Source organism: Anneissia japonica, unplaced genomic scaffold, assembly GCF_011630105.1.
Source record: "Anneissia japonica isolate Jap-2015-1 unplaced genomic scaffold, ASM1163010v1 scaffold234_len1672027_cov178, whole genome shotgun sequence".
Classification (NCBI taxonomy): domain Eukaryota; kingdom Metazoa; phylum Echinodermata; class Crinoidea; order Comatulida; family Comatulidae; genus Anneissia; species Anneissia japonica.
Window position 1 is genome coordinate 815724 of NW_022738761.1, and position 12892 is coordinate 828615.

At 35.0% G+C, this 12892-nt stretch overlaps 2 protein-coding genes across 2 annotated transcripts in view; both read right to left on the reverse strand.

Moving 5' to 3' along the window:
* LOC117117726 (proton-coupled folate transporter-like) overlaps positions 1-1551 on the reverse strand; it is a 3270-nt gene extending 1719 nt beyond the window's left edge. The window contains exons 1-2 of the mRNA XM_033262121.1: positions 529-1551; positions 140-271 (exon numbers count right to left, since the gene is read on the reverse strand). Coding sequence (XP_033118012.1) covers positions 140-271; positions 529-1534 — 1138 coding nt within the window. The 5' untranslated portion in view covers positions 1535-1551. The remainder of the gene's footprint in view (positions 1-139; positions 272-528) is intronic.
* Positions 1552-6431: 4880 nt separating this feature from the next.
* LOC117117709 (proton-coupled folate transporter-like) lies at positions 6432-10690 on the reverse strand. The gene is made up of 6 exons (XM_033262103.1): positions 10572-10690; positions 8171-9190; positions 7733-7864; positions 7388-7471; positions 6768-6924; positions 6432-6585 (listed from the first exon to the last, which is right to left on the reverse strand). Exons 1-6 carry the CDS (start codon positions 10588-10590, stop codon positions 6432-6434), a joined length of 1566 nt encoding a protein of 521 aa, XP_033117994.1. The 5' UTR covers positions 10591-10690.
* Between the last annotated feature and the right edge of the window lie 2202 nt (positions 10691-12892).

Consider the following 12892-nt stretch of genomic DNA (forward strand, 5'->3'; position numbering starts at 1 on the left):
ATGTATTAGTGCAATAGCTTACAAGATAGTTTAGCGATTTACAAAATTATTATTCACTGCAGGCCTACTTATAATCTTTTAACCAGCATTTTCAAAAACACATCGTAAGATTTCCGATATCAAGACACAGCATACTTACACAATAATAGAACCAGTGTGTTTGGTGCAACAGCAGACAACATAGCCTGAGCTATTGCCGACATGAAACTAATTTGAACAATCCACAAATTACTCAAACACAGACCCAGTAATTTTCCGCCTATTAACATTCCTAAAATGAATAAGAACATATTGAAAGTTAAGAAGGGCGAGGGTTTTTGATTTGTTTGCTGTTTGTACTGAAGATGGGTTGAAGAGTAACACCCGAAACATACTATTTATAACCTTAGTTCTTTTCTTAAAATGTGTTGTGTTTTTCATCAATTTACGTCCGTTTGGCCCGGTCCATTATCAAGGATTTTAGTTCGAAAGATGCCTATTTCTCTACTTTTAAGATTATAAGAATTTTAGTTCTTAAAATATACTTACCGAGTCCTGAAAAGAGAGCCCCCGCTGCACTGTAGTATCCAACAATTACAGGAGACCAACAAAATGGCTGACCAAGACCGTAGATTGTTACAAGTGATGTAAAACTTGCCCACATTAGCACATATATGAAGTAAATGGCCAAAACGATCATCAGTCTATATTTACGCTGAGGTTCATTATCACTTTTGCCAAATACTTTTGGAATTTGTTTAAGTTGGTTACACAATGTCTTTGGAGATTCCCTTTCCCCACTAGAACCATGGGTTACCATTCCTTTAACATGATGTGTTTGTTTGGACTCTTTAAGTAGTCCAGGAGTTATGATCCATATTACACAAGCAATACTTAACGAAAATGCTAACCAAAATGTAGCTTTGTAACCTCTGCATTTCAAGAGGTAACCCAGAAAAACCTGGGCGAGTCCAGATGCTGCATAAATTGTTGTTTCTAAAATTATCATCCGAAACATTCGCGGCTTGCTTTGAGTAATATCGGCCATGTATGTGAAGCATGCTGCGTTGAACAGAGTAACATCACCACCAAGACCCTGGATTAAGTTGACACCAATGAGAAAGTAAACACTTAGTTCCATGTAAACAACAACGAGGTATAAACCACAAACAACAACGAATGTAACAGACGGAATCAACATCGCAAATTTACGGCCGTAAACCTCACTCCACGACCCGACGATCATCGACACAAACAACGGTGGGAGACACTCTGCCACAGACATGTACATTACTAAGAGAGACGTCTCTGATTGAATTTGACTGTCTATTTCAGAATCGTGATCACTTTCATTCGAAGAACACTTAGTTCCATTGTCTTCAGGTAATGAAGACGTTACATTGTAACTTTCCGATACACGATGTTTCGTGTATTGCGTCCGCAGCGTCCAGAGAATTCCCATGGCTAGCATTCCAAGTAGCAACACTGGCTCGACAGTGACCATTCGGTACCGAACTGGATGTTTGTCATCTCGTTTGACCTTCTTGAAAGGCATAGTTAAATTAGTCAAAACTGTGAAAATAATATGTGCACGTAGATTTTTTAACGAATGTTTTTATTGTTCTCTTACACGTACTTAGAAATGAATTATACAATATACAATAAAAAAAATCAAACAACCACACTGCTAATGGAAACATTCAGTAGGTCATCGTGTGAACATAGAATAGATGTGTTGTATCTCTTAACAGTCTCTCTTTGGCCCGTTTGATAACTTCCTCGGGAAACAGAACATATTTATGGTAGGCCTATAGGCCTATTCATTCGTTTGAATGAATGAGTCATTCTAAACCTTTGCCCGCCCCCTCTGAATTATGCCAACAGACTTGCCTTATTTTTTATAGGCCAAGGCACGTCGATAATATAATTATTTATTTGAACACCTTTAGATCGGTAGTATTCAAAAGTCATTTGGTACGTTCACACTGAAACAAAATAGACGAATTATGATTCTAAACTACTAGTGCATAATAACAAAATTATTAAACAAAGCGTTTAATTCTTAAGTAAGGGAATAAACGCAAATAACCGTGCTGCTGATAAGGCAGATAGCTCCTCGAAAAACATGAAAAAACAATTGCATGAACCATGCTTCACTTGTCACAAATTCGAAGAGCCACCTATGCCATCAATCAACTCTGCAATAAAGAAAGTGTAAACAAAATTACTTACAACTTTAGCTACAAGTTACTCAGTAATACAGGCACTTAATCTACAACAGGGTTTGAAAATACTGTACAGTACTTAATTTCAGATCTTTGTCACTTCCATAATTTTACAAAATTCATCTAAAATATGCTAAAAGTCTCTAAAATATGCGCTATATAATTCGACAATTATTATTATTATAATTAATGAACTTCAGATGGAAAATAGACTGAATATCCTAGCCAATTAACAGACGTATAATACCGATTATTCTTTGCATAGGCCGTTTAATTATCTGGTAGTCAATTTAAGAACTTTCCTAGTTAAAGAAATGCTAAATTATAGACAAAATTGCACGTCATTTTTTGTCTGTGTCTTATTGAAAGGTGAAAACTTTTATAATTTAGCATTTCTCTTGGAGAAAGAGTTAAGAATCCTAAAACGTAACTTAATTTAATATTAATATTACCATTCCAAAATTGATCCCAAACATCAATATTATTATTTATTTTATATTCATGTTTATTTAACTCATTTAACGTATGTGCGACAAATACATAAAAAGTGGGGTTTTTTTCATTATTTGTATTTCGAAGGGTACATAGACATTTTTGTCTTCAGATAGAACTCTATACTCTATCAAGGGCAATGTATTATAAACGAAGTTAAAATATTACCATTCCAAAATTGATCCCAAACATCAATATTATTATTTAATTTATATTCATGTTTATTTAACTCATTTAACGTATGTGCGACAAATACATAAAAAGTGGGGTTTTTTTTCATTATTTGTATTTCGAAGGTACATAGACATTTTTGTCTTCAGATAGAACTCTATACTCTATCAAGGGCAATGTATTATGAACGAAGTTAAAATTTAAATGATACACCTTCAAAATCTAATTTATCTGCTAAAGAACTTTCTCATTTAATTGTATCTTTAAATAATGAGTAATCAGCGAGGGATACCTTACTTTCAATATCCTCTCTCCAGTTATTATTGTAATAATAGCATTTTTAAAACAAAATTTAACGACAAAAAGGCTAATTATTGCTTAGCTCTACACACAGTGGGCTTATTGATAAGTTAATTAATTACTTACTTCCTCTCACTTCTTTGGTGTTTCTGTTGATAAGTTTTTCAAATCATTTGATTTTAAAAATGGTTCCATGATGGACCCGGAACGTCGATCCTTTTTGTCATTAAATTTGTTTTGAATATATAGTAAGCGTCATTGGCCCACCAGGACGACCCTGGGCCAAACATGAGTATTGTTTATGCATGAGATAAACATTGTTATAATGATGGATACATGACAATCCAGTAATCGAACGTTTAAGTTTATAGGGTTACTGTTCTATTCAGTTACAATTACAACTTGTTTCTACCACAAGAGGTTATCAACAATATGTACTACCTTTCATCCCTGCTATAAGACTACAACCATCATAACGACCATACTTTTGGGTGTGACTTCACTTGCTATATTACTAAGCTCCAATATAAACAACTCTACCACAATTGTACTATAGTAAATTCGTCTTCATTAATGTTTTATTATATTATCACGATCAAAACCTCACAATTGTCATATAATTGAACGCTTACCTTTGATATTTATTGGTCTTTATTGAAGAGATACGGTAGCTGACGTTATGATAACAATGATATTTGCATAAAAAGAAGCTGACAGTTTCAGTTTCTTTTCAGTTTCAGTTTCTTTTATCAGGGGCAGATTCAGGGATGTCCGAAAAACAACAGTACTCTAGGGGATTCGGGGACGTGCCCTGCGAAATTGTGGTTTTATAGAATCCCAGAAACAACTTCTGAGGCGTTTTGGGCGATCAATAATTTCTTTTTCTTTCTATATTTTTTTGTTACTTTCCAAAAAGTGGTGTGGGAGGGGGGCGGACAGACCGGCTCACCCCCCACCCTACATCCTCCCCTATTTATTCACATCGGAACTGCAGCCAAGGCTGAATTACATGATAGGGCTTTTAACAATAATACATTACAAAATAATAAAAATTAAAAAAAAATAATAACAAAACATATTGTATTACGATAACTCGCCTGTGCCACGCGTCAAATGGATTCCTCCAACCCCAACACGTAAATGTTCTCCTGGCCAATTTTTTTTAAACAGTGGAAAATATCCTTTAATTTATTATGCATAGTTTAGTCAATGTTTTTTTTATTTTAAATACAGTAACAGCAATAAAAGCAAAAGCAGAGTATCAAATTCACCGACCATTTTATTTTTAATTTATAAGGAAATGAAATGATTATTTATTATTTGCTAGGCGAGACTTCTTTTGTACCTTGTTTAGCGAACGCCGCCCGTCAATAATGATGATTTCCGAATACAAATAAAATTTTATTTTTTGTCCATTTAGCGCACCCACCGCCACCAAAAAATGTGGAACTTTCTGAAAAAAATAAAGGTTTTCTTTACTTTCATTACACCAGCCGCAGCCTTGAAATCTCCAAAATAAGATAGGCCTATGTATATTTCTTCCTAATTATATAAATTTAAAGCATTTAACCATCCCGTTACCACACTCAATGCAGTAGCCAGCTTGGTACGACCTACAAGATTTATTTTGCCTTGTTGTGCTCTACATAATGGTTATCCTATACATAAGTATTGTTATACTAGAAACAGTAGGCCTACTTTTGCTCTGTTTCCTCTTCAGTAAAAATATATATTTTTTAATTTTTTTTTTAACGAATTAAATAGACGAAGCAAGCTTCTATTAAGGCATGTGTCATATTTTCTGGTGTTTAGCACCATTGCGTACTACACTCCTCTGATTATTCTGAAAGTTCTTGAAGTGCCATTTTGCTGTATTAATGTATTAATTGGCTACTTCGTAGAAACACACCCAATTGGATGGAATCGAATGTTCTGCAATTTATTAATGTTTGTATACATGTATGTACAAATTTGTTATACATTTTTTTGTAAATGGATCGATTCTTTCCACCATATCGTAAGGTTGGGTGTAATGCCTAATGGTTGGTATTTTTCAAAGTTAATCTTAATTGACTACAAAATCATTTTGACTCATGTTTGGCAACTTATAAACTGGCTTAATTTCCAGCAAGCTTTCTTTCTATTCCGGTGTATGGATCGAGTGGAATGGCGTCTCAAACTACAGCCATAATATCGGCACTGGTTCGAACGACACCTTCCTTATGGCTCTGGTGGAACAAAGTCTTTTCGGATAGGGACTATAAACTGTAGGCCCAGTGTGCACATGTGCACTATAGGCCCCTATAAGAACGCAGTACATCTTTCGAAACGGTTAGGGGTTACTCCGTTGTACCGGCCAGCTTATACACGAAGAGATCTTGAGGGGTGAAGAAAGTTACTGTATGTGAGACTGTAGTCCACGCGCTTTGAGCGCTCTGATCTTCATTTAAAAAAAAACTAGGCCTATATATAAATGATGTTATGTATATTGTAATTAAATTATTAAAATCGGGCTGAATTCTCTTGTATGTCATCTTGATGATCTGCACAGGACTTGCTACAACAACGGTAGCTTTGTTCGTTGGTAGGTCTAAGATTTACCTAAAGTAAAAAGTTATTATTACGGTATTATTATATATATTGTAGGCCATGTTTGTTTGTATTTATATGGTCTGAAAATGATCTCTCTTTTAGTGGTGGTAATCGCATTCCCATAGCCCTATTCATGTCTAACCTTTCGAAGACTGTAGGTGAAAATGAACAAGGTAGGCCTTTTATAGGTAGCTAATAAAGGTCATATTTATTTCGGCTCGGGCCTATCTGGATACAACAAATAAAGCCTATTCGTATTAACATTACAGAATAAACTTTACTTTGTTGAATACTGTTTTAGATAATAATCGGCATATTATTTATTATAGAGATCATCCATCGATTGTATAAAGTACTTAACAACTAAATACATTATCTAACTACAGGTACATTATTTGCATTTGTCTGTGCCCTGGAAGGCCTGGGAGTGTTCTCAACACCGCTAATACTTAATTGGGCAAAATTACTTCTGAGACCTACCCACTTACGCACCAGCCGTATTCTTTACAATAACTGGAATATTAGAGGTAGCTATGGTGTTTCTTTTGTAGGGTAGGTAACTGCAATGAAATTATTCACACGTTCATTTAGAAACAGAGTTAAACATGATTATTTAAATAGAGCTAAAATATTTTTTTTTTGTATTATTCACTTTAAAAAAAACATTATAGACTAATTTATCTTAGACTTATTGTGCAATTCTTCTTCTTCTTCTTCTCCGTTTGGGCCAACTTCATAATTGAAGGCTTCAGGGTCTTCTCTCGATTGATCCACATTATTTACAATCTTTGAATATTCAGTGTTTTTCCATGTCAATTGGAGTACGCTGCAGAAAAAAAGTTTCATTATTTGAACTATTAAGAATATATTTACAAATAAGTTAAGCCATTTATCATTTACAAACACACAATCGGATAGGGATGTTCGGTTTTATACTTTGAGCGTTTGTTGGCACGTTGAAATATTGAAATTGGGGATATTGAAGGCATTTGGTTTTAGTGTACCCACCTGGTAAGACATATGGGTACTGTACATAATACTGCAACGAGGTAGAACGTAAATTGTCGATGAAACGATGTCGTAGCTGAGTATATTGAGTACAGCAAAAGAGGTGACAGGAATCCTGCGATGGATTGGACACTGGCTAAAGTTGCAAATGCTACACCTTTAAGAACAAATGTTATCAGATATTTTACTGCATTCTATTTACGAAGATTTCAAGCCATAGAGATAATAAGACACTAGCAGAGAGTAGCTCGTTGGTTTACTTGCCACTGTTTTAACACACAAATAACTTCTATCTACGGTATATACAGTAAATCGTCAGCGGCCTGTTAAGAGATACATGCATAACTGCGAAGTATTATCTTTCAATGGGCGGAGAACCGGGTGTTCATTTTTAATGTAGTTGGGTAAAATCCTATGAGAAACCAGGATATTTCTCTTCTGATTAGGCCTAACCATTAGGATGAGATATATAGGCCTAACCATTTTAATGAGATATATGAGCCTACCTTAAACGGTACCATTCCATCCTGTGACTAGTACAGGTAATATTGGATGTCAAAATCCAATCTGAGTAGGCCTACTCGATAAAGGAATACTAAATACTAAATATTATTAATTACCATGTTCGTTTTCAGAAACAAGATCAGCAGTCATGGTTTTCGTCAAAGGCGATGCAAGTGCCCTCAGGGACCCTGCCACTGTTGCTGCGATCGTTCAAAATTTAGAAGATATACCAATATAAGTAAAAATTACATATCTAAATGTATATATATATATATTATATATATATATATATAATAAATATAATAAATATATGAAGAAATCGGTTTAGAAAGGAGACCTATGTATTAGTGCAACAGCTTACAAGATTGGTATTCACTGCAGGCCTATTTATAATCTTTCAACCAGAAACATTTTAAAAAACACATCGTAAAATTTCCGATATCAAGACACAGCATACTTACACAATAATAGAACCAGTGTGTTTGGTGCAACAGCAGACAACATAGCCTGAGCTATTGACGACATAAAACTTATTTGAACAATCCACAAATTACTCAAACACAGACTCAGCAATTTTCCGCCTATTAACATTCCTAGAATGAACATATTAAAAGTTAAGAAGGGCGAGGATTTTTAATTTTTTTTTCTGTTTGTACTGAAGATGGGTTGAAGGGTAACACCCGAAACATATTATTAACCTTAGTTCTTTTCTTAAATGTGTTGTTGTGTTTTTTTGTTTTTGTTTGTTTTTTTGTTTTTTATTGTTTTTATCAATTCACGTCCGTTTGGGTTTATTATCAAGGACTTTAGTTCCAAAGATCTGCCTATTTGTCTACTCGAGAAGATTAAAAGAATTTTAGCCTAGTAAAAATAATCTAAAGTTCATAAAATATACTTACCGAGTCCTGGAAAGAGAGCCCCCGCTGCACTGTAGTATCCAACAATTACAGGAGACCAACAAAATGGCTGACCAAGACCGTAGATTGTTACAAGTGATGTAAAACTTGCCCAAATTAGCACATATATGAAGTAAATGGCCAAAACGATCATCAGTCTATATTGACGCCGAGGTTCATTATCTCTTTTGCCAAATACTTTTGGAATTTGTTTAAGTTGGTTACACAATGCCTTTGGAGATTCCCTTTCCCCACTAGAACCATGGGTCACCGTTCCTTTAACATGATGTGTTTGTTTGGACTCTTTAAGTAGTCCAGGAGTTATGATCCATATTACACAAGCAAGACTTAAAGAAAATGCCAACCAAAATGAAGCTTTGTAACCCCTGAATTTCAAGAGGTAACCCAGAAAAACCTGAGAGAGTCCAGATGCTGCATAACTTGCTGTTTCTAAAATTATCATACGAAACATTCGCGACTTGTTTTGAGTAATATCGGCCATGTATGTGAAGCATGCTGCGTTGAACAGAGCAACATCACCACCAAGACCCTGGATTAAGTTGACACCAATGAGAAAGTAAACACTTAGTTTCATGTAAACAACAACGAGGTATAAACCACAAACAACAACGAATGTAACAGACGGGATCAACATCGCAAATTTACGGCCGTAAACCTCACTCCACGACCCGACGATCATCGACACAAACAACGGTGGGAGACACTCTGCCACAGACATGTACATTACTAAAAGAGACGTCTCTGATTGAATTTGACTGTCTATTTCAGAATCTCGATCACTTTCATTCGAAGAACAAGTTCCATTGGCTTTAGATACCGAAGACGTCACATTGTAACTTTCCGATACACGAAGTTTCGTGTATTGCGTCCGCAGCGTCCAGAGAATTCTTACGGCTAGCATACCAAGTAACAACACTGGTTCGACAGTAACCATTCGGGACCGGACTAGCTGTGTGTCATCTCGTTTGACCTTCTTGAAAGGCATAGTTAAATTAGTCAAAACTGTGAAAATAATATGTGCACGTAGATTTTTTAACGAATGTTTTTATTGTTCTCTTTACACGTACTTATAAATGAATTATACAATATACAATAAAAGAAATCAAACAGCCACAATAATAAATGGAAACATGCAGTAGGTCATCGGGTGCACATAGAATAAATATGTTGTATTTCTTAACAGTCTCTCTTTGCCCGGTTAAACTTCTTCGGGAAACAGACCATATTTATGGTAGGCCTATAGGCCTATTCATTCGTTTGAATGAATGAGTCATTCTAAACCTTTGCCTGCCTTCTCTGATTTATGCCATTATACTTACCTTATTTATATAGGCCAAGGCACGTCGATAATATAATTATTTATTCGAGCATCTTTAGATCGATGGCACTCAAAAATAATTTGGTACGTTCAGTCATTGAAAGAAAATAAACGAATTAAGATTCTGAACTACTAGTGCATAACAACAAAATTAATAAATATCAATTAAAACTTTATATCTCTGGATAAAGCAGAAAACAAAAGAACTTACGTTTTAAGTTCTTTTGTTTTCTGCTTTATCCAGAGATATAAAGTTTTAATTGATATTTATTATTGTCAACCTGGATAGATGAATCTACATCAGTCGAATAACAAAATTATTAAACAAAAACGTTCAATTCTTAAGTAAGGAAATAAACACAAATAACAGTGCTGCTGATAAGGCAGGTAGCTCCTCGAAAAACATGAAAAGGAAAATAATTACATGAAGAACATATGCTTCACTTGGAAAGTGAAAACAAATTTAATTTTACAAGTCAGCTACAAATTAGGCCTACTCAATAATATAGACAGGGGCATACTTAATCTACAACAGGGTTTGAAAATACTTCAGGAAAGCGTGACAAATACATACCGTAAAAAATTGTTTTCATTATTTGCATTTCAAAGGGCAAATAGACATTTTTGTATTTCAGATAGAAACTCCTATACTATATCTAAGGGCATTGTATTATTAGCGACGTTTAAATTTAAATGATACACCTTCAAAATATAATTTATGTAATAAAGAATTTTCTAATTTAATTGTACCTTTAAATAATGAATAATCAGTGAGGGATTCCTTACTTTCAAAATCCTCTCTCCAGTTATTATTGTAATAATAGTATTTTCAATACAAAATTTAATGACAAAAAGGCAAATTATTGCTTAGCTCTACATACAAAGTGGGATTATTGATATGTTAATTAATTACTTATTCCTGTCACCTCTTTGAGGTTTCTGTTGATAGGTTTTTCAAATCGTTTGATCTTGAAAATGGTTCCATGATGATGGACCTCAAACGTTGATCCTTTTTGTCATTAAATTTGTTTTGAAATTCTATATAATAGCAACTACCTTTCATACCCGCTACTAGTAATGCCATAAGACTACAACCATCATACGACCATACTTTGTGGTGTGACTTCACTTGCTATATGACTATAAGCTCTAATAAACAACTCTACCATAATTGTACTGTAGTTACTTTGTCTCGTCTTCATTATTGTCCTGTTATATTATCACAATCAAAATATCACAATTGTCATATAATTGAATGCTTACCTTTGATATTTATTGGTTTGTATTGAAGAGATACGGTAGCTGAAGTTATGATAAAAATTATATTTGCATTCAATATTAAAAGAATGTATAGGTCTAGATAACAGTTTCAGTTTCTTTTCAGTTTCAGTTTTTCAGGGGCGGATCCAGCGATGTCCGAAAAGGGGGGGGGGAGGAGGGGCGAAGTGGAAGAGATCGAGAGACAACAGTACTTAGGGGGTCCGGGGACATTTCTAGATGCCCAGAAAAAAACTTCTGAGGCGTTTTGGGCGATCAATAAATTCTTTTTCTTCTATCCTTTTTTTCTTACTTTCCAAAAAGTGTGTGTGTGGGGGGGGGGGGGGGGCTCACTCCCCCCTCCCCCCTTCCCATGCTAAATTTACACTAGACATCATAACGACACAACGACATATCATCGCGTACGGTAGTTTGTATTCTTCAACACTGCGCGCATCCGAATCGTGTCGTTGTCGTGTCGTCTAGTGTAAATGTAACTTTAATATTCCCCTATTTATTCACATTAGAACCGCAGCCAAGGCTGAATTACATGATAGGCCTAATTAAAAAAATTACATGATAGGCCTCATTAAACAATTTTAAAAAATTGTAAAAAATAATATTGTATACGATAACTCGCCTGTGCCACGCGTCAAATGTGTTCCTTGGACCTCAACACGTTAATGTTCTCCTGGCCAATTTTTTTTTAAACAGTGGAAAATATCCTTTAATTTATTATGCATAGTTTAGTCAATGTTTTTTTTAATACACTAACAACAATAAAACTAAAAGCAGAGAATTAATTTCACCGAACAATCCATCTTTTTTTTTTACCAGGAAGTGAAATGATTATTTATTATTTGCTAGGCGAGACTTCGTACATTGTTTAGCGAACGCCGCCCGTCGTCAATAATGATGATTTCGAATACAAATAAAATTTTATATTTGTCTAGTTAGCGCACCCACGCCTAAAAAATGTGAAACTTTCAGAAAAAAAAAATAAAGGTTTTCTTTACTTCCATTACGCTGCCGCTGCCTTGAAATCTCCAAAATAAGATAGGCCTATGTATATTTCTTCCTAATTACCGTACTCGCGCGAATAAGCGCCCCGTTTGAATAATAAGCGCCCCTCTCGAATAACCGCCCCGCGAAAATTTCCCATAAGCGCCCCGTTTTTTTTTTAGCAAGTCAATATTCCAATCAATCCTGTGACTGTGGTTGTTGGCAAGATTTGAGCTGTAGAGTGGAAACACATTCTTCTTCAGTCAATATCAAAATGAGGATATTTCTCTTGGACAGATGAGTGCTCCGATCCCTGGACATACAGTATATTTCCAACTTTAATCTTTTTACATATTTGTCTATGTCTAGTCCTACTCCTCTTTTTTTCGACCTTATAAGCACATTCTCATCTGAGTTTTCAAGAAAAATACAATGATCCTGCCATCCTGCTAATCTCAATTGGCCGATGGCCAACAAGCTAACCACTACCACCACTAATTGCATCTGCTCTCTCTTATACACATTTAGATGTGTATAAGAGACAGTTTTCTTACTTTCCAAAAAGTGTGTCCCCATTCGTAATGTCCATATATAATCTTTTTTTTTTTCATTCAAAAAGTGCCTCTTGAATTTTTAATTATTAAAATAATATCCCATAAGAACCCCTTGATTTTCATCTATTTCTATAAGCGCCCCCTCTGTTTTCCACTCTGTTTTCATAAGCGCCCGTTTGAATAAGCGCCCGGGCGCTTATTCGCGCGAGTACGGTATATAAATTTAAAGCATTAACCATCCCGTTACCACACTCAATGCCGTAGCCAGCTTGGGACAGTCGAGACAGTAGGCCTACTACACACTTTTTCTAATAGTCCACTATATAATGTCCACAAATAATGTTGGCAACATTATTTGAATTTACGCGTAAAGTGGGTCCACCCTAATATTGTGTACCACACAATTTGAAAATCCTGACTACAGTATTGACTACACTGCTTACATTGGGTCGAGATTCCTCATATTTTGCGTAAAAATGAGTCAATTTTTCAGAAAATTGGTGCAGTAAAAATGATCCACGTATTTGAATTTACTACTACTACTACTACTACTACTACTACCACTACCACTAC

Coding starts and splice junctions, on each gene's coding strand:
- LOC117117709 (XM_033262103.1), bottom strand. Junction 6,925..7,387: donor TGTTTCTGAAAACGAACATG/GTAATTAATAAT, acceptor TTGTTCTTAAAG/GTGTAGCATTTGCAACTTTA. Junction 6,586..6,767: donor GTACCCATATGTCTTACCAG/GTGGGTACACTA, acceptor TTTTTTCTGCAG/CGTACTCCAATTGACATGGA.